Consider the following 21,538-nt stretch of genomic DNA (forward strand, 5'->3'; position numbering starts at 1 on the left):
AAGCCTTTTTTTCAAATGTATGGTTTTGGGGCATAACAGGCCTCATGCCTGCCTCCGGAGGGAGTGGGTGGGGTACGGGGGGGATTACATGGGACAAAAGCAAAACTTGAGAAGCAAGTCTTCCACAGACACACTTACTACAAACAATAAGCTAACAGAACCACTGAGTCTTACAGCAGGGAACTCACTTGGGGCAAGTGGCCCTACTTTGATACCAAGAAGTAGTAGGCAGTCATTGAGCACAATATTGTAAAAATGCAACCATCAGTACAGGGACGGTCAATATGTCAGGCAGGAGAGGGAGGCTCCAGGAACCAAAGAATTCTGAATTTTAATTAAAGAGGCGTAATGAAAGGGCATGAAGGATATATTTTAAATCATAAACCGAATGGTAGGAACACAAACAAATAAGTCTCACTTCTTTGGTTTGCAAGAGTGCAGGCTCTGTGTGCTCAGTGCTACATATGTGCTGTTTTGACAATAATAAAAAATAAAAATTGAAAACATCCTGGAACTCACATTAGGATGCCTGCCCTGACCGGGTGACACTTAGAGTCTGTAAATATGTATGCTTTTTTTTCTAGAAAAATCAAGCTTACTCCCCCAGATTGTGGTCCCCCAGCTCTGCTCCCCAGGCCTCTCAGTTTGATGTCCTTTTAGCTCTGCATCTGGGAAGACTCCTTTTTATTTTCTGCAGGAGCAGAAAGAAGTTAGTTACCAGCCCAAGCCAGCCTGGGGCAGGGGAACCTGGAGGATCCCCAAGAGGGGAAGGCAGGCCTTCTGTTTGCTGTTGTTATCCCAGATGGATTCTCAGCAGATTTAGAGATGGCAGGCCAGGACTATGTGATTTTGGAGTTCTTGGCTCCAAGGCCTCAGTGGAGAATTTGAGGCTTGTCCACCGATGAAGGAGGATGCCCTGCAAGGCAGTGGGAAGCAGGGTTCTGCTGGATACATGTACACTGTGTGGAGATGCCGTATGGCGGCCGATGCCAAGCAAGAGAAACTGCTGTGGGCAAGTGAGCTTCCTAGAGACTGTCCGCTGTTTTGCACAGCTCCGATGGATGTACCTCAGACAGGCACAGGCCCTGGGGCTTCATCCCTGGGTTGTTTCTCGCTACTGTTGTACCTTCTCAACTTGTCAGATATCTGCCATGCTGTGATTGGGCATGAGGAGACCCTCACTGCCTGAGGTCTGGTATGGTTGCCTCTTGGGAGACAGCCCACTCTATTGGGCAATTTTCCTGCAGGTCAATATGAAGGTGAATTTTCATAAGAAATAAGATTGTTTAGAGGAACTAATGATTTTACAGAATTTGATTTGATTTAGTTTTAGGAAGGTGAGGGAGCTATAGAAGGTTTAAGGAGGTGGGTTAAGTTGGTTTTGCCAGAAATATATAAATAACAGTGAGCTTTCATGGTACGTGCATAATTGCACTTGGAAGAGAAAAATGGGCTTGGGACAAGTTAACAATCAAAGAAAACACTGCATTCTAGGTTGGGTCTGAGTTCCTAGTTCTTGTGACCTAGGGATGTGGCCACAGGTTTCGGTGTGTACCATGAAAAGACAGGGTTATGAATAACAAGTAAATAATTCTATTATGAGTGTAAGAATAGAGAACAGATGGTTAGCCAGCTGAACAAGACTTCAAAAATAAGATGTAAGATAGATGGTGATATGTTTCTTGGTAAATACAAATTGCCATCAGCTAAGCATGGGAAAAAACTTACAACTATAGACTGGCTTGCTTAAACTTTGTTAGTCAATGACAAGAGGGTTATTACTTGGGGCTATGTTGAACTTGTGGAGAGGGCGGTAGATGGGAAATGTTGTTAGGTCTAGGTTTCAAAAGGAGAATACACAATCAATAATCTTGTTGTAATTTCCCTTTGTGTGATGATTTTTAATTTGTTTTTGGAGAATATATTTTTAGGCTAATTGTTTTTAGAGAAGATACGACTGGTGGCTATATGGTGATCCTTTTCTTACCTGGAGAGCTTTGTCTTTGTATAAAAGGCTGAGAGAGAAAGAACAAAGTTGTTTGAGCAAAGCTGTCCCTGAAGCTTCTCCAGCCGCTAAGCGTGTGTGTGTGTACATATGTGTATGTGTATGTAAAGTGGTTGGAGCTTGCTTGTTAGAGATTTGCCTCATTCATCCACAAAATGCATATATGCGTATGTATGTAAGTGTTTGGAGCTTTGCTCCATCTGCCCAGTGTGTGAATGTACACAAATGTATGTATGTACATATGTATGTATGTATGTATGTAGATATGTGTATGTGTGAAATTGTTGGAGTTTGTCTTGCTTTGTCCACTCAGTGTATGTGTGTCTGTGTGTGTCTCTGTGTGTGTGTGTGTTTCTTTTTTTTTTTCCTTTTCCTTCTGGCTGGCCCTCCAAGAATTTAGAGTCCAGAGTTTCTCACTGGTCACAGGGAGTTCTTGCCCCAATGAATCACATTTTATTCCCTCAGAAAAATTTGCTGAGTGATCAATTGCCAGCTCCACACTTAGCCCTCCTCAGTTTACCTGACCTGTGGAAGCTGGCCTTCAGCAGTACGGATAGGTCTGTGTGCGGGGCTGGGGGAGGAGGGTTTGGGGAGGATGGAGAACACTAGAGCAGCCAAGCGGCCAGACCTCTTCTGGGTCATTCAGTCACTCAGCTACAACCCGGATGCCACCACAATGCCTTTTCACAAACATCCGGCATCAATTCTACCTAAGGCCCCTGCAAACTACTCCTCCAGCCCACCCTCCTTCCTCTGCTTCCTCACACCCCTGTGACCACACTCCTGTGTTCTATGGCTGGTTGTCTAGACCAACCACAGGCCCCTAAAAAACAGCATAAACCACATCTCCTTGTTCCCTGTAAGAACAGGCTCACTAAGGCTGTTTACTGACCCTGAAATCCTTCCTCCCTCCTCCCTCCTCCCTCCTCCCTCCTCCCTCCTCCCTCCTCCCTCCTCCCTCTTCCCTTCCCAGTCTACCTACATGGCCCTGGGGGATCCCAGTCCTGGCCTGCTTTACCAGCCATAGCTTCTATGACCTCTACTCAGTACACACCAGCCACCCTGGCTTCATACATTCCTTACACATGCCAAGATGTTCCTGTCACAGGGTCTTATGACCCTGTTTTTCCCACTGGTGCTGGCTTGTTCTGACTGGCAAAATATCACATCCTTAGAGTGGCCTGCCCTGTTCTCTCCCATCACCACCACCACCACCACCACTCACCACTTTGAGACAGTAGCCCTGGCTGACCTAGAACTCACTATGTAGACAAGGCTGGTCTCGAACTCACAGAGATCTGCCTGACTCTGCTTCTCAAGGGCTGGGACTAACACACCCAGCTTGTTCTCATCTTCTAATACCTAGGAATGGATGCTCAGTAACGTGATCGATCTGTACACTCGACAACCACACTGAGTGGTTCTTTTCTGTGCATTTTGTCCCAGTGGACTCCCAGGACACAAGCTCAGGTGGTGAAAAACTGAGAAAAGAAGACACATGACTGGCCCGAGGCTGCTCGAAAAGCAGGCTGCTTGCAGAAGAGCTGGGAGCCTCCTCGGTGGGGCTCAGACTTACCTTAAAGGGGCCGAAGTTGGATTGCTTCAGTTTCAGCTGCAGCCTGTGGACAAGGGAAGATGAGGTCATCCAGGGGCCCGAGTGGCTGAGAACCCACCCATGGACACTACCCAGGCCTCTGACTCAGTGTGCTTTCTCAGCATGACCCTGGATCTCCCTTGGGGTCAGTCAAAGGTCCTCAGTATTGTCAGTGCTGCTGACCACACCCTAAGCTCCACACAGTCTGCCTCCCTGCTCCATGCTGACAGGAAAACGTGTTGTCCAGTGGGAGCTGTTTCCAAGGCGTCTAGAAATCCAGCTAGTAAGTGTCACTCTCCTGCCACGTGAGAAGATGCATGCTGGGACAGCTTGCTGGGATTGCAGACAGTCCAGGGGACAGCAGAGCCAAAAGACAGAGTGACTCAGGCTCCCAAGGACTTCACTGGGGCACTTGGGCCTCAGGCTTGTCAGTCACCTGATTCCACAGCCTACTCCCTGGTGGCCAGGTTGTCATTTAATGGTGGTTTGAGAGCAAAAGGGGGTACTGGGGTAGGTTCTTTGTTCCTGTAAGGCTCCAGGAAGCTCCCATCTCACAAGTGAGAAACACCCTCAGAGAGGTCAAACCATCTACCCAAGGCCACACAGGTAATAACTGGCAAAGTAGGACCTCAGTCAAATCTCTAATGTTCTTCAAAGTCTGAAAACTTGTTGCTGTCTGTCCATCAAGTCAGTGGCCCCACCCCCATTCTTGCTCTGTGGAGTCCCGTCCCTCACCCCATCTCTGACACACACCAGAGGCCATGTTTTCTAGTTTTCTATCATCCCCTGCTTTTCATCAGTGTTTCTCATTCTCTCCGTGCTCCACCCCCACCCCACCTCTCTCCAGCTCTGAGCAAATGGGCAGAGTGTGTCTGTTGTACACTGTCTGAGGCTTGGTCAGGTGGACCAAAGCCAGGACTGGGTGCTGAGTGTGTGTGCCGGCCGCTATTCTCCTTCAGATGCAGGACTGGATGGGCGCCCATCTCCTCTTGTTCCCACAGTCCTGCTTACCTGCCTAGCTTCATCTCTCCAACAAGCCTGTTTTCTTCAGCATCCACTTCCAAAGAGGCATTTGTTTTCTGCAAAGCAAGTGATCCAAGGAACTGGCCTGACCTCCAGGCAGGGAGGCTCAGGGGTCATTTTCTCAGAGGCCTAGCAGTGAGGCTGTACCTCTGGGTCATACCCACAGACTCTAGGAAGCAGGAAGACTGGTTTTGGCCTTGTGGTTCTAAGTCCTGGGCTGTCAACCTGGGGTGGGGAGGACACTGGAGTCCATCTGGCCTTTGCTTACAATAGCCACCCATTGCCTCACTCCAAACCTGCTAAGAAAGGGAAGCCCCACCTCAGCTTCTGGCCTACATATGGCCTTAGGTAAGCAAAACTAGAACCCATTTCATCAGCAAAGTGGGCTTCAGCTAAAAACTGGGCAGACTGGCCACAGATCTCTAGTGCCCCCTTCTGGGAGGGTATAGACCTAGGTGGATGGTCCATGGGCCTCTAGTGTCCCCTGCTAGGGGAGATGCTGGACACATGCAGGGGCCACCAGCCATTTCTGTAACAACAGAGTGACCCAACCAATGAATGCAAATCGACAGTGGAATGCAAATTTGAATAAGCTAAGGACGATGCAAACGAATCGGTGAATAATTGAAGAAGTGATGGGTGTAGAGGCCAGAAAAGGTATAGTATATTTCACGTGAGAATGAGTGACTGACTTAGTTAACAATTGGACAGATAGGTGAATGGATGGATGGAAAAACCACACAGGTGCTATCTGACTCACAAAGATGAACAGCTGGGAACTGTTTTATGCCATGAAGGAATGAATTACTGAACCAAATGAAAGGATGAAGGCGTGACTTATCTGCATGTAAATAAGCCAATGAATGCGCAAGTGCCGCCTGGTAATGAGTGCCTCTGGTGTGTGTGTGTGTGTGTGTGTGTGTGTGTGTGCGCAGGTGAGTTGGTGTCTCAAGGCTCAAGCTATGGAGTCATGGTGTCTGAGCTTGAATCTGGGTCCCCAGCCTTCTTACCATGCCAAGGAGGAAGAGAGGGACCAAGGAGGCATTGGGGAGGACCACAAAGGCCTGTGTCTCCAGCTTAGGACTGAATGAAAGGCCCGAGGGCTGTATGATCAGGTGTGGAGACAAGGGCGCTGAGATCAGCAGCTGCACACCCATGCTGGGGAACATCTTGGTTACCTGCAGGTCCCAGTGGGGACAAGGGACAGAAGAGGTCTTTCTTATTTAAAGGTTTCTAAGATCCATGGTGCCCGTCAGCATACACACCAGTGTCAGACTGGACCTGCTGGCCTGTCCACTCACCTCTGTTGCCCCTGACCCCAGCGATGCTCTTTCCCCTGGAAACCCCTTCCCACTGTCTGTCCCTTCCTTGAGTGCTTGTCCCTGTCCTTCCCCAGGCAGGCTGCCAGGCTTCCTTCAGACATCAGCTCAGCTGTCACTTTGTCACAGGACAGTGTGGGCTTTGAGGAGAGCTTAGGAGAGCTCCTCCTTTCTTCTCTCTGCAAGCCTTCCCTGGGGAAGGTTCAAGACAACTTCCCCTGGACATTTCTACCAGCCATACCCTCCCTAGCCACCACCTCCTGATAAGTTTCTATGTTATGGGTGTGCTCCTTTTTTGTAATTCATGTTGCAGCAATGTGGCTTTGCTTAGAGACGGGCCTCTATGGAAACCAGGTTGTTTGAAGTCAAGAGCTCAAGGCTCTGAGCTGACAGAACTGTCTCAGCTGCCCACCTCTTCTCTGTCACCACCACAGGCTGCGTGCACAGTTTGTTTGTTTAACTGCCTTGTGCGCCTGAGTGAAAATTTTCCATCTTTACAGGACTGAGAGAGGCAGGAAGCAGGGGAACATGAAGGAGGCAGAGAGGGGAGGGGAGACAGAGAGGGGAGGGAAGATGGAGAGGGAGGAGGAGGCAGAGAAGGGAGGGAGAGAGGAGAGGGGAGGCAGAGAAGAGGAGAAGGCAGAGAAGAGGAGCAGGCAGAGAGGGGAGGGGAGGCAGAGAGGGGAGGGAAGGTGGGGGGAGGGCATTGGTGGGAGGGGAGTGCAGGGTGTGTGTGTGTCTGTGTGTGTGTCAGAGGAGACAGAGATGGAGGTGGGAGATAACAGGTAAGTAGTCTGTTCTGTTGGTTCCCAGCTCAGCAGAGATTTGATGGTTGGGTGAGCCTCGCACCTGGCCTCATCCTCAGGGATTGTTGGGGCACCTGGACTATGTCTGTGCTGGGCTATGCAGAACCACCTTCACTCTGCTGCCTACAGGCCTGATGGGGGTTCTCACCCTATCACGATGGTCCAGTCCTCCCCAGCACTCTAGCGAGCTGAGTGAAGAGACAAGTCTCCTACCTGGGGCAGGAAGGTGCTAAGGAAGTCAGTGGTCAGCTGGAATCTGAGATCCTTTGACAACTGCAGCGAGGAGAGCAAAGGACATTGGGAGATTGTTACAGGCTGAGAAGAAGAGGCACATACCAGGCCAGAGGCAAGATTGTGGACACCGGTGCATACTGGCACCACTGTGGCAGTACCACCTGGAACTACTTGGGTAGCAATAGGCCAGGAAGGGTAGACGTGACCTGTGACTGCTGTCTGCTGCCAGACCAATCACAGGATTTCTGCTTCAGTGTGCCTGACTCCATGCTACCCATCCAATGGCAGCAGCCTGACAAACCCACTCCCCCCCATCCTGTGATGTTCCACCCCTGCTGCTTCTGACTCTTGAGGAACACCAGCCTGGTCTTGCTCTGAGTAAGCAGCCTGAGCCCCAGCGGGTGGTCTGTGCTGGCTTCCGTAGTGGGTAGTGGGCATTCTGCATTCCTCCCTATACAGAGACAAGCACCTGTTGGTTCTGATGAGTGCTGTAAAAGGAATCCAGGATGTGGGGGACTGGGTTGGGATGGCTGTACCTCCTAGGTGGTAGAGAAGCTTCATCATGTACAGATGGGGAAACTGAGGTCTAGTGTGAGTCCAGCCATGAACATGTGGTAAGAGCCAATGAGATTGATGGTTGCTTTGGGGAGGTGATGCTGAGTCAGGGGTGGGAATGACACATGATGGGGGCGTGACTGTTCAGCGCTAAGAGCCCTGGGCTCCTAGCCTCTTACCCTGCTGCCTCATTAATATGCACAATGGCCTTTGGGGGGGACATTAGTGTGGTGGCCTACAGATGAGTCTGAGGCACAAGGATGTATAAGTAACTTAGAGACCTTCAGTTGAAAATGAGTGGGACCAGCACTTGAATTCAGGGCTCTGTGACTCCTGCCCCTCATGGCACCTTGGACACCACCCATGGGAACAAAGCCTCCCGCCTAGGTCTGCTGGACCCGGGGTCCTTGTTATTCTATGCTTATGGTCAGCCACACTCACCAACTGGTCCTCCAGAGTTATTTTCAAGGTTCCAGATTCTTGGTATGCAAATCCCGCAGAGTTGAAGAAATAGTCAGAGATGCCCATGCAAACCATGAAGTCATTGTTGGGCAAAAACCTCATGACTGGTGGGTCAATGGGAAGTGGGCTGCGGTGTCCCCGCCAGAAAAACTCCCCCTGGATGGAAAGAAAAGAGCAAGTCTAGGTACCCTTCTAGGATTGCAGGCGAGTCCAGTAAAAGATGGGAGAGAACCAGCTAGACATGAGCAGGAACTGCCGGTGGTATGGGGGGGCACCTGGGTGTGCTTTCCAGCATCCTGGGACTTGAGGAGGTCATACAGCCAGTAAGTGGCCGAGGCAGAGGCGTCAAGCCAGCACCTCTTCCCCACTGTATCACTCCACCTCCCTCTTGCCAGTCAGCACGGCATCCATCAAAAGAACAGTTGCCTCCTCTGTCTCATTAGCAGAATTCGGAAGGCTGAGTTGTGTGCCTTTCGGCAAGCATCCCGTGCTACAAGGAGGAAACATGCTCTCTATGTCGCTAAAACGTGATTTGACAACGTGTGATGAAAGCAGGTGGTTTGTTTAGAAAGAAGAATAATGCTGAGCTCAGAGAAGCAAATTACGGGTGCGTATGGTAGACTATCACTGAGTCTGGGATGTGCACAAAAAGACCAATGTTAGGGTCAGTGCAGCGCAGAAGGGCAGGGCAGAACGTGACTTTGATGTCAGACATGCGGGGAGACTCTGTACCACTAGAGCCCAGCCCATTCCCCCAAACCATGCTGGCCTTTACGTTAACATCCATGTCGCCCACAATTCCTTTCTTTCCTTTTCCTTTTTTCTTACTTCCTTCACTATCTTCCCTCTCTCCATGCCTTCCTCTTTCCATCCACCCCTTCCCCCTTTCCTTCCTGCCTTTCTTTCTTACTTTCTCTCTCCCTCTCTCTCTCTTTCTTTCTTACTTTCTTATTCTCTCTCTCTTTCTTCCTTCCTTTCTTCCTTCCTTCCTTCCTTCCTTCCTTCCTTCCTTCCTTCCTTCCTTCCTCCCTTCCTTCCTTCCTTTCTGAGACAGAGTCTCTGTGTAACCTTGGCTGGCCTGAAACTTGCTCTATAGTCCAGGCTGAACTCACAAAGGATCCTCTTGCCTCTGCCACCTGAATGTTGGGATTAAGGGTGTGTATCACTCAGCGGACATGCAGTTCTTACAGACAGTGGAAACTCTCTTCAATCTGCATCCTTATAGAGCAACACAGACAGGACACACCAGTCCACCATGTGAAACAGCTCATCAGCCAAGACCAGATGTCCCTCCGGTGTGATCGAGTATGTTTCTATACAGGTACAGGCGAATGTGTCTATTTTCACATGTGTGTGTGTACATATATGTGCACATGTGTATGTATGTATGCCCTGTGCATGTGTGTGGACTATGTGTATGTGTGTATGCATATACACATATGCATGTGTTTGGGTATATGCGTGTGTGTACAGTGTGTTTGTACATGCATGTGTGTCTATGTGTATATGTAGGTGTGTGCACTGCTTGTGTGAATGTGGATGAGAGGGGCATTCAGTCTTGTCCAGCATCTCTAGAGGGTAGTCACAGTGGACAGAGAGCTGTCAGAATGATCCCTGTGATATAGCTGCCTGTTCTTTCTTCCTGAATTACTGCCCAGCTCTGCCTGCCTCAAGTTCATTGTTTTATACCCATCTGCCCCTGGTTAGCCTCCCTTCATCTCTCCCATGTCCCAGGCCATGGAGGACTTCAGAGACCTGGGCTGCATGTGCTGCATGTGTATGAATAGCTCTTGTCATTTTACTGACTGGCATGCCACACAGTGGGCAAACTGGTCCTGGTTCAGTGCCCACTGCAGCTCTGGTTTGGTGCATGGGACACCCAGAAAGAGCCTGTCCCAGATGGGGAGCTGCATGGTCTTCCTCGGGTTGTTCATTGAAGGACAGAGCCACCAGTGAAAGGCCACAGGAGATGATTCACTGGCGGCTTGGGCCTTGTCTGCATTATGCTCTTTTGGCTCAGTGATGGGTAGCAGCGTTTGTAACAGGATCGTGAAGTGTGTGCGTGCACTGTGTGCATTTGCATCTGGGCGCTGTGGGCAGTGCTGTGTGGATCTGTTTCTATGCCTCTGCGTGCGCTGATGCTGTCTCTGTCTCTCTTTGTGTCCATTCCCCACTCTTGCTCTCTCTGTGTATGTTGAACTGTTGTAGAGAAGGCTCGGTCTTGATACTGTTTATTTCTAGGTGGTATGATTTAAGCCAGGGGTCCTCAACAGGTGGGCTGGGACCCCCACAGGGATCACATAGCAGATATCCTGAATATCAGATATTTTTTGCGTTGCAATTCATAGCAGTAGCAAAATTACAGTTATGAGATAACAACAAGGTAAGGTTATGGTTGGGGTCCCTACGACTTGAGGAGCTTTTAAACGGTCACAGCATTAGGAAGGCTAAGGACCACTGACTGGCGATGTCACTGATCTCCCTCTGTTGCCTTGCCAACCTTCCTTCCCTCCCTCCCTCCCTCCTTCCCTTTCTTCCTTCTTTCCATCCAACAAATTTCCTGAGCACTGAAGTTGCTGTATATACAGTGGTGAACAGAGCGGCCCCTGCGCCGCCTCATCATGGTGTGTGGTGGGTGATTAGCTCTACTGACATAAAAGCAGTGCTGGGGGCACAGTGAGGGGCTATTTCAGCAAGAGTGGCCGGGGACAGCATCCCTGGGAAGACATCCCTAGGAAGCCCTATTTGAGCAAGAAGGAAGCTGAGAGAGCTGTGTCCATATCTGCTGCAGAGGAGCCTGGGAAGAAGAGAGAGCCAGTGCAAAGGTCCTGGGCAGTGGGCAGGTGTAGTGAGTTTTGGGGATCTTGGGGGTCAGCAGAGCTGGGATAGAGATGCAGGGGAGTGTGGGATGGGGTAAAACAAGCAGGAAGAAGTCTGTTTCCGGGGTTACAGAGTACACATGTGTGCAGGTATGTGTCTCTGTGGAAGCCTTACCCTCAGCTGCCCCTCCAGGAACTCATCCGTGGTCGTCAGAGAAGCTACCGGACTGTAGTCAATCGAGGTCACATCATCCACTCTGGCTATCACTAGACATAGAGGATGCACCGTGAGCTGGTTCCAGGGGGAGTAGCCTGCATGGCTGCCAGGGGAACTGTGGTCTCTCCATTACTGCTCCAGGGAGCCCTAAGATTCCCTTAAAAGACGTGAAGTCTGGATATGGAGATTAGGTTGGAGCACCTAGAGAGCCAATGCCAGACCCTGGGTTCAGTCCCTACCCCAATGCACACGAGCGTGCACGTGTGTGCACGCGCGCGCGCACACACACACACACACGTACACATACACAAGCATACACACATTCACACAGATAACATGGCTCATTGAGGGGCAACATGTTTACAGTCTCATTATATGGGGGGGGGGGAGGCAGAGGCAAGAGGATTGCTTTGAGGTTGAAGCTAGCCAGATTGCTAAGAGTTTGAGGCTAGCCTGGGCTGCTAAGTGAGATCCTGGAGGGGTGGGGAGAGGCTGTTTTCTGGTCCCACATCAGAGCATGCATTATGGACCCAGTAGGGTGTGGAGACTGAGGTCTAGAGAGAAGAGAGCAGCCTCTCTCATCTCAGACTGTGGCTCACAGGCCTCAGAGAGCCAGGGTGTGGGGATACTGGGGTGTGGGTTCCCAGGGTGCTGGTGTGCAGGGATGCCAGGGTATCAGGTATTTGCCTTCTGCCTGACTGAAGGCAGTTACTTTATATCTTACTTCTGGACACACAAGGAACTGGCCCAATGTCAGCTCTGGCAGAATGCAGCCTGCCCTGCCCCTCCTCGGCAGGCTTAGGCCGGCCATGTCCACTCTGCCTCTCCCCCACTCCCGATATCTACTTCAGCCCACTCCCAGCCCTCACCTGGAAGAGTCCTCACATAAGGCTGTAGTTTGGAGGACACAGAGTTTCTCACAATCTTGCAGATCTAGGGGCAGCCAAAAAGATGTCAGTGAGCTTCATGAGTAAAAGGTGCTATCCACAAGGGCTGGAGAGATGGCTCAGCAGTCAAGAGCACTGACTTCTTTTCCTAGAGGTCCTGAGTTCAATTCCCAGTAACCACATGGTGGCTCACAACCATCTGTAATGGGATCTGATGCCTTCTTCTGGTGTGTTTGAAGACAGCTACAGTGTGCTCATATACATAAAATAAATCTTTTTTTTTTTTAAGTGTCATCCACAACTAAGAGTCAAGACACGCTGTCTCCATCTCTTCTCTGTGGCTATAGTAAAATACCAGAGACCGAGGAATTTACAGATAACACAGGTTTGTTTAGCTCACGGTTCTTTATAAGTCCCAAGAACAAGGGCTGGCGACTACTTGGTGTCAGGAGACTTCTTGCTGCATTGTAACACGGTAGAGGGAAGATAGAGAGGTGCTAGCTAGGGTCCCTCTGTCTCTTTCTATCAAGCCACCAATGCATCATGGGAGCTCATCTGACCCTGGTTGCCTCCCATAGGCTGTACCTTTAAACTCCATTAACATTTATTGGGGGATTAAGTGTCTGGCACATAAACTCTGTGAATACAAATCAAAACCACAGCACAACATAGCTTTCCCTTCTTTTGGTGTCTTCTTAAAAACCATGCAGCTTGTCAAGTTTCCCTTTTTTCTCTGGCCACCAGGAAGCTCTGAGACAGTAACTGTTGTGCAAGACTATATTGCCTGCATTCTTGGATTCCGTGTCTTTCCCACACGTAAAACTTCCCTAATGGGTATTTGTGTGATATGTGCTATAGTGTTGTGTTCAGTGTTGTTATTATTTTGTTTTATTTTTAATTAATCAATTAATTAATTATCTACTTAATTTTTGTTGTCTCAGCTCCTTCATGGAATGGAGCAGTGGACAAACACAGGTTGGACCATGGCTAGCCTTCCCTTCTCTGTGCTCTTGATTGTGGGGCAACCTCTAGTCTCAGGTGTTGGTAGGCACCCTCACTTTATCCTCGTGACTGGAGAAGCCATTTCTGGCAGTCTCTCAGGATGTGGCTCACAAGGGAAGACACACTGACCTAAGAACTGGCCAACTTTATTGCTGAAGGAGTCTTTCCATTTCTCTAGAACCTTATTTCTTTACCTGTGGCATGGAACACCTCTGCCATCGGCAAAATGTGGTTACCTACAATCAACCATTATCCAAAACTATGGAAATGGAAAATTCTAGAAATAAGAAAATTTCAAGTTTTAAATTGTGTGTTATTTTGAAGAGATGATGAAATCTCACCCAATCCCACCTAAGACATGGGTGATTCCTTTGCCGCTTACATCCAAGTTCTATAGGCTACCTGCCTGTCAGCCACTTAGTACCTACCCACCCAGGTCATCAGACCAATCACAGTGTTTGTGCCCACGTAACCAGACTTGGCACTGACTCTAAGGTCAGGCAGGCTGCCACTGAAACTCTTAAAGACACTGTCTTATCATGAGTGTGACGAAGCACTGGCTCATTTAAGCTATGTTTCATCCTCTGGGTGGGTACAGGGCCCAAGATTTAGCCTTCAAGGCAGGAAGAAGAGGCTTTATAGGGCGACATCATTCCAAGAGGTGGTTCCCCAACTGAATAAAAAGGAGACACATGTAATAACCCAGCATCCATCTCTCTGCCTTCTGACTGGATGTGGTGGTACGGGACACCTCATTCTCCCACTGCCCTGACTGCCTGTCCATAATGGGGCACCTTCAAACCACAGCCAAATTAACCCTTGCTACCTTTGTCAGGTTTTGAACCAGCAATGAGTAAAATAATTATTGCAATCGCCAAGAGACTAGACCAGGGGGACAAAGGAATGTTGGGAACTGAAGGCAAGATTTAGGGGTTACTTCACACAGACAGTGGCCAAGGGAAAGAAGCTATGGCCACAACATCCAAAATCTCTGCATCATGCTAACTAGACCAATGGGTGACCAGGGAACCGAGACAGAACAAGGGTGGGAAACCTACTCAATTAAAAAAAAAGAATTATTGCAGGAAATCCCCCAGATCTGGGGAAAGAAATGACATTTCAGTACACTAGGTATTTGGAAGCCCCTGTGTCTACGCTACCAGAAGAGAACTGTCTCATATCCTGTTGAGGCTAAAGACAAGAAGCCGCAATAAAGGATGAACTCTGGAGGCTGCAGAATAGAAGCCACTCAGGTAGGCAAAGTTACCAGAGTAACAGCACACCTGTCCACAGAATTCCGGGGCAGGGGGCGGGGTGAGGGGTAAAGGATATGTTTTCTCAGTCCCAAAACAAAGAACTGCAGACTACCAGGAAAAGCTACCACCAAAAGGGAGATAAAGACTCCCTACAATGACCAGAGACTAAAGCCATTCTTCCCCACTAGCCAGTGCTGGAGAAGGCATTTGGAGGATCTGGTGGGTCTGTGGGGACACATGTGACACAGAGTAGAGACACACACCAGTACAGAGCTTAGGCAAGGATCCGAATCATTAGGAGAATAACCAGGGAGAGGAAGGAAGGACTCGGGCTTCAACTCAGTAACCTAGAGAACCTTTAAGGAAGTTAGTGTGCACCACCTCTCAGTGACAACCCTCAATGTGGGCTTCAGTGGTAAAGATGCTTGCTGCTCAAGAGTGAGGGGCTGAGTTCTGAGTTCAAATTCCCAGAGCCTATGCAGAAGCTGGGAGCACAACCACCTGGAACCCTGGTGCTTCCAATGGAGAGATGGAAGGTGGAGACAGAAAATGTCCGGAAGCTTGAGGGTCACCTTGCTTGGTGCATGCTGCAGACAGTCGACAATAGGGACTTTCGCGTCTCAAACAAGGTGGAAAGTGGGGACCATTAACGGAGTTGCTCTCTGACCTCCACATGGGCAGAGTGGGCACAAGTGCACATGCACTGACACATGTGAGTGCACACATACCCCCCCACACACACACACACACTCATGAGAGCTGACCACAAATGTAAATGGTCTCAGCTCTCCAGTTAAATGATGCAGACTGGCTGACTGGATTAAAGAATAAAGTCCACTTATTGCTGGGCCTTGGTTTGCAGCCCAGATCCTTCCTGGGGCTTCCAACTGGGAAACAGAGGGAAGAAGAATGGGAGAGATGGGGGCTGGGGAGGAAGAAGGGAAGAGGGAAGGGGTGGACAAGTTTCCCTTCTGTGACAGGCAGCCATAAAGTCCCAAGAGGAACTGGGCCATCCTTCTCTGAGGCCCTGGGCCACTTCTCTCCCTGGCCCAGGTTGACAGGGGTATCAGAGATAGCTGAACACTCCAGCTGCTCCTGAGCTACTGTGTGCCCGCCATTGCTTACCCACCAGGCCAATGGGAGGTTCCAAATCCCCAAATGGAGCCCAAGAGTCTCTGCAGCCTCCCAGGGCCTCAGTTCCCTTCTTAGACAACTCCCCAACCTGCTCCAGCCTGCTCCAGCCTGCTCCAGCCTGCTCCAGCCTGCTCCAGCCTGCTCCAGCCTGCTCCAGCCTGCTCCAGCCTGCTTAGGCCCTCCTGTAGCCTGTGGCATCTGGCATCCAAGGCTCTTAGGAAGGGGGAGGGGGCTGCTGCCAAGCAGGATATCCTACTGATGATGACATTTGGGGGCGGCTAGTGCCAGAGAGTATACACAGAGGGTTCTTGGAATAGTGTTACTCTGTGGGGGATGGGGGATACCCTGCCATCTGCACCCTCACCGTCACTTGGCTCCACATTCTGCAGGGATCCCTTCTAGATGCTTCTTCCTGGTGCCATGTGTTCTAGGGCAGCACCGGGCAGGGCAGGGCAGGGCAGGGGAGGGCAGCTAGGAGGGGACAGCAGAGAGGCTGGCCGTTCCTCTGTGAAGGAGCTGGGGCGGGTACACATAGGTCACTTGGCAGTTACAGGAAGGTTTTCTGAGTAGGAGACAGCTGCTCCCTATGCCTTCTTTGGGTTGTATAGCACACAGCGGTGCTCTGGGGATGGAGTTGTGGATTCCACTGCCTGTGGATGCTGAGGGGTTGGGATGAAGGTCAAGGTGTGTCCTCGAGGCCTCTGCCCTGCCACCACGGATGCCCAGTCCTCCTACCTTTTTGTACATGATGATTTTCAGGGAAGTCTCAATTTTCCTGTGGAACAGTTGGATCAGCCACCTGGAGGTCGACATGTGGGGACATATAGGAGACTTTCATGTGTGCCTGGGAACCCTGGCAGCTAGGCCTTGGTGGGGGAGCCTTCATTAGACCTTTCTCCCAATTTTGCAGCAACCTGCTTGCTGGACTACTTTCTTAATAGCTACAGACACCTGCCCCATCCCCTATCTACCCCTCCCACCCGCCCCCCCCCCATAAACCAGCTGCACTGGCCTGCACCTCCCCCCCCATAAACCAGCTGCACTGGCCTGCCTTATTGCCTGGTACCTCTGCTTCCTCTCACCACAGTTAGAACATGTGGTCCCGCTTGTCCAAAACACCCCATCACCAACTTTTTTACCCACATACTCTTTTCATCTTGGTTCAAATGTCATTTCCTCCTGCCCCCAGACTGAGCCATCTCCTCCAGTTCTAAGTGTCCAGGGCACTCTGTACCTTTCCTAAGTTCTTACGGGCCTAGGTGAGCCCTGCACTGATTTAATGACATCACTAATGTTTCTCTCCTCCACTGAGCCAGGTGCTTTAGGAAACAAGGCTGGGCTGTCAGAGAGACGTCTTTCTGAGGACCCTGGGCAGATGGTGTAAGAGCATTAATATGCTGAGCTGTGTTGGCTACACAGCAAGGCTCTGGTGGACGAAGGTGTATGTGAGGTTTTATCAGTGACTGCCATCCCCTGTGCAGGCTTTCCAGGCCTGGTGCAGAGTGTGTCTTGTAGGTGATTATGGAATAGGAATAAGAACACTTGTCAGTACTGAGCTGTTCCTTGAGACTGTGTCTGTTCCACTTGAGGCCCTGCCCCTCCCACACCCAAGGCTCTGAAACATCTGTGTGGAAGCCCGTCTACAGCTATATTTTCTGAGGAAGGGGACTTAGGGGGAAACAGTCGTCTCTCAGGACTGCAGCCCCAGGAGACCTACCCCAGCATGCTGCCTGAGATTTTGATACGGACACTGTCGATGTGACTGATGCAGTTGGAACAGGTGGTGGTGATGTGACCTGAAGGATCACTACCCAGCATCAGGTCAGCGGAGATGGAGACACCCTGGATGTTCAGGTCAAAATTGCCACTGGCTTTGCTGAAAGGCAGACAGAGGGAAGTGAAGCCTTTCCTCTTCCTACTTCCCTCATCAGCAGAGGGATCCCTCACACCAGGGATCAGGGGCTTCAGAGAGAAGAGGCAACTGTGCAAACAAACCTCACAACACTGGGTGTCAGGGTTCTAACTTGACATCCCAACCTGTTCCCACGCAATAGTTACTCTGCCTCCCTCAGAGCCATTGCTGTGTGGCTTCATTCCTGTTTCTTAGCCTCTCTGAGCTTCTGTTTTCTCATCTAGACTTTGTACAAGCAGCTGAACATGGGGCATACGTCTCAGTTTTGTCACTAAAAATCTGAGTGTTTGGTGTTGGGACTTGAAGCAATTACTGATCCAGTAATCTCTTAATGAACCTCATCACTGTCCCTGTAGGAAGGAAATGAATTTATACAAGGGACAGGACTGTGCGTGATCAGCTCTGCCTTTTGCACTTCTTTCTATCCCTAAGGCTTACGCTCTGGGTGGCACACAGAGCCTCAGGGATGGAGCCACATCTCTGAGCTGGGCCTAGCTCTACACAGATACAGACACTGCATCACGGTTACTGTTTCAAGCCACGGAGAGTGGGATGCTTGTTACACAGCAGTAGTAACTGCCTAATACAGGGAAGAAACCAAAAGTCCTACTTAGCTTTCCCTTCCGAGCCACACACACCAGCTCAGCCTTGCCACGTCCTCCCCTGGGATGTAAATAAACTCAACTATTCATCCAGGGTTTTGTAGAGTTCTTTTAAGTGGACAAACCCCCCAGCCCAGAAACCCTGTGGTGACACGTGTCTATAGATAGGGCGGAAGTGGACATTGCCGTCACCCTGGCTCTGACGCCTCCAAGCACCACTGTCTATCCAGCAACCCTTGTGCTCGCATGAGACTCACAGGAAGTTCTTCCTTGTTTTCCACTTTCCACGGATCTTGATGCTACCACCTTTGATGGACAGCTGGAGGCTATCACTGGGCAGCAGCTTGACCTCAGGATTAGGAATATGAAACCCGTCCACAACCATGCTGCAGAATAAAAGTCCCAGTCAGTGCCCTGAGCCCCAAGAGGGCTCAGTGAGGCCCTTCACCCACATGCCGCCCTGGACATGCCATTCAGTCACTCCGGTGCCTTAGGCTCCTTAGACTCGCCATGGACGGGTGGTTTCTGTCTCGTAGGATGATTATCAGCAAAGATTTCAAGCCTTACCTGTAGAATTCGTAAGAACCCTTTCCCAGGTGCTTCATCTTAAAGACTCCAGAGAAGTCAGGAACACTGATGGCTTGTAGCTCCTTCTGCAACTCAACGGCACCCTGCTGGCACGCTGGAGGACAGAGCACAGAGAGCCAAGCTCAGAACTCAGCTCACAAGCAGGGCTGGAGGCTCCTAGCAGCTCCAGATCCTTGGGCCTGACCTCAGAGACACAACAGGACACAGCAGGTGTCTGTCTTCAGACAGCCAGGACCTTGAGCTGGTAGCTCACCCACCCCTCCCCATTCTGTATGGCATTCTGATATCACAGAGACAAAGACACAGAGAGGACCGTGTCCCAGCACGACTCTGTGAACACTGGGCGGGGCGACTTGTCTGTAATCCCAGTGCTCAGGAGATGGGGACAGGGGACCCAGCGCAAGCTGACTGGCTACAACAGCTGTATCCATGAGCTCTGGATTGAAGATCAGCCTCAAAATGTAAAAGGGAGACTGATCAAGGAAGACACCCAGTGTCAAGTTCTGGCCTGCACTCGACACGTGAGCACCGTCACCCACACACAACCATGGGCACGTATGTGCTTGTGCGCATGCTTGCTCACATGCAGACACACACACACACACACTGTGAACCTGAAGACACACCTCCACCCCGCCCTTGCACACACACACACTGTGCACGGTGCCTGAGGAACGACACCCGAGTTTTCCCCTGGCTCCCAGGTGTACCCACCTCCATTATAATGTACACACACACATCCCAAAACAAATCCTTCCTAGCTCATAGGTTATTTAGAAATATACAGCAAGCCACACTGAGCCTGTGGGCTGTAGTTTGTAAATCCTGCTCAGATGTAACACCCCCAAACAGCTAGCTGGTCAAGTATCTCTCTCCTCTTCCCCTGGACTGTAGTCTCACTGATTTGCACATTCTGCGCCTGCTGTTCACCTGTAGCTACCTGTTCATTTTCTCCTCTGTTCCATTGCCAGTTCTTCAGGAAGCTTCCCTGACACAAGCGTGTAGCATCTTCACAGTCTTAAGTGTCTCATTTGGAGAACCTACTCTTCTTTGTAATTAGGCATCTAGTCACATAACTCTGATGTCACTCGCCCTTGTTAGATGGATGTCCCCAGAAGTTGGTGTAATATGAGCTTTTATGTATTAATATGTCTCTGGTATTTATCGTGGTGCCTGGCACTTACTATTTGTTGGGTAAATAAATGAATGCCCCAGAGGCAGGAATTCTGCCACCAGTGATTATGTGGCTAACAGCACCAAGGATCCAATTAACAGGCAACCATGTCCCCGAGGGAAGAAGAGGGAGGCAGAGGTGCGAGCTGACATGGTTTCCAGTTTCCCAGGAACCAGCCCAGAAGTAGTTATAACCAGCAGTAGTAACAATAAAAAGCCTGGGGTCTGTCCACCAGCACTGCTCCTTGCAGAGCTGAGCAATCCTGGGAAGGAGGTCCTTCCCTTCTCTCCCACCCCATAGTTCTCTATTCTAGAGCTCACAGCTGACATGTGGTAGAGGCAAGATGGCAGATCTAGGCTTCTTGTTCACCAAGCTCAGGCCCCAGGGTCAGCCTTTGGATGTGGGCATACAAATGAATAATAGGCTTGCTGCATTTTCAAAAACTCACTCCAGTTGCCACATGGGATACCGGAGCTGAGCCTCTGCTCCCCAAAAGCTGTTGATCACACATGTACTCATGTGACATGTTTAAACACACACACACACACATACACCAGATCTGGGTTTAAACACAACCATCCTCCTCGAAGCCCATAGGCAAATCTGTTTGCATCCCTGAGATGTCCTGCATGGCCTGGAACATGAGTTCTGGGATAGGAAAGCAGATCCGCTGGGGCCTGTGTACACTGGGTTTTGAGGATCTGCCCCAACCTGGTCTGATTTGAGCTGGGATCTCCCTTGAGTTCTGCAGTTCTTCTCTCTGTCACCAGGGGGCAGCACTAAGCAGCCCCAAGAAGAGCCTCAATGAGGACCCGCGCTCAAACGCAGGTATGCACTTCCTATAGGCTTTGCTAGAGAGACTCTACTTACCTGCCGGAGTGGTGTGTCCCACCCTGTCCTGCAATGGAAGAATCGGAACCAGTGGATCTGTGAGGTGCCTGGCAGCGAAGCAGGTGAGTTGAGTTGTTACCTGCCTGGGCTTTGGGAGTAGCCTGGGGTAGTTTTCCCAGAGTCTGCCCGCAGAGTGTGGTCATCTCACTGGAGAGGACTCCCTCTCCTAGCCTGCTCAGTCTCTAACAAAGGAGGTGAAGTAGACTTCAGGCTTTGGAAAGAAAGGGCCTAGAAATGTGCGCCGGTAGTGCTCGGTGTAGAGAGAAGGGACCGTGGAGACCCTCAGAGTCCTGGGGCACTTGGAATCTTCTAGAGTAGTGTGGTGCAGTCCCAGCTCTGACACTTCTCAGCCCTATGATACCTCGCCTTAGTTTCTTTCTATGTAAAACAGGGGAGAAGGGAGGCTCTTCCCAGCAGAGCTGTGAACTTGCCAAGCACCCGATTTAAAGGGCTGTGCACCCTAAGTGCCCCGTCAGGGAAGGGGAAGAAGGGAGAAAGGCATCAAATTACCGAAGTCCAGACCCTTCTGGGAGATCATGGCCACGAAGCCAGGGTCGGTGGCCGCTGTCAAGGCTGTGCCCATGATGGCCAGCAGCGCCAGGGTTGACCATTTCCGCACGTTGTCAGGGCCCCAGGTCATGTCCTCCAGGGCAGCCCAAACCTCAAGGCCTCGGATGGGAACCTGAGACCTATAAAGAAGCCTTCTGGGGAAGGGCAGGGCAGTAGTAGAAAGAGGAAGGAGGAAGGTAACCGTGGGGGCGGGAGGGGGAGGGCAGCTGCGGCTCCCCATCAACGTTGGGGACCAGTCCAGGGGCTGCCCCAGTGGAGCCTAGAGGTCTGTGCGAGCATGGGCATGTGCGCATGTGCTGTACATGTGCACGCGCACATACATGCATGCACGCGCGAGCCTGTTGAGACCTGTGGCTCTGGGGCTGATTCCACTTCCTAAGTATTCCATCCTTTTTCTGAGTCCTCCTCAACTCATTTAAGGCTGTCTTCCAAGCTGGGTGGTGACCACATGGAGATTCACTGTATCCATTTTCTATTCCTTTAGGTTC

The 21,538-nt window shown here is 50.5% G+C and overlaps 1 protein-coding gene across 1 annotated transcript in view; it reads right to left on the bottom strand.

The window, feature by feature from the left end:
• Positions 1-21,320, bottom strand: part of LOC114638201 (bactericidal permeability-increasing protein-like) — a 25,185-nt gene extending 3,865 nt beyond the window's left edge. The window contains exons 1-12 of the mRNA XM_028786588.1: positions 20,991-21,320; positions 18,395-18,509; positions 18,085-18,213; positions 17,031-17,189; positions 16,049-16,112; positions 11,904-11,967; positions 10,993-11,084; positions 7,978-8,154; positions 6,961-7,020; positions 5,633-5,800; positions 4,611-4,678; positions 3,582-3,624 (exon numbers count right to left, since the gene is read on the bottom strand). Coding sequence (XP_028642421.1) covers positions 3,582-3,624; positions 4,611-4,678; positions 5,633-5,800; positions 6,961-7,020; positions 7,978-8,154; positions 10,993-11,084; positions 11,904-11,967; positions 16,049-16,112; positions 17,031-17,189; positions 18,085-18,213; positions 18,395-18,509; positions 20,991-21,270 — 1,419 coding nt within the window. The 5' untranslated portion in view covers positions 21,271-21,320. The remainder of the gene's footprint in view (positions 1-3,581; positions 3,625-4,610; positions 4,679-5,632; positions 5,801-6,960; positions 7,021-7,977; positions 8,155-10,992; positions 11,085-11,903; positions 11,968-16,048; positions 16,113-17,030; positions 17,190-18,084; positions 18,214-18,394; positions 18,510-20,990) is intronic.
• Between the last annotated feature and the right edge of the window lie 218 nt (positions 21,321-21,538).

The sequence above is a fragment of the Grammomys surdaster genome, unplaced genomic scaffold (assembly GCF_004785775.1).
Source record: "Grammomys surdaster isolate TR1022 unplaced genomic scaffold, NIH_TR_1.0 125561, whole genome shotgun sequence".
Taxonomy (NCBI): domain Eukaryota; kingdom Metazoa; phylum Chordata; class Mammalia; order Rodentia; family Muridae; genus Grammomys; species Grammomys surdaster.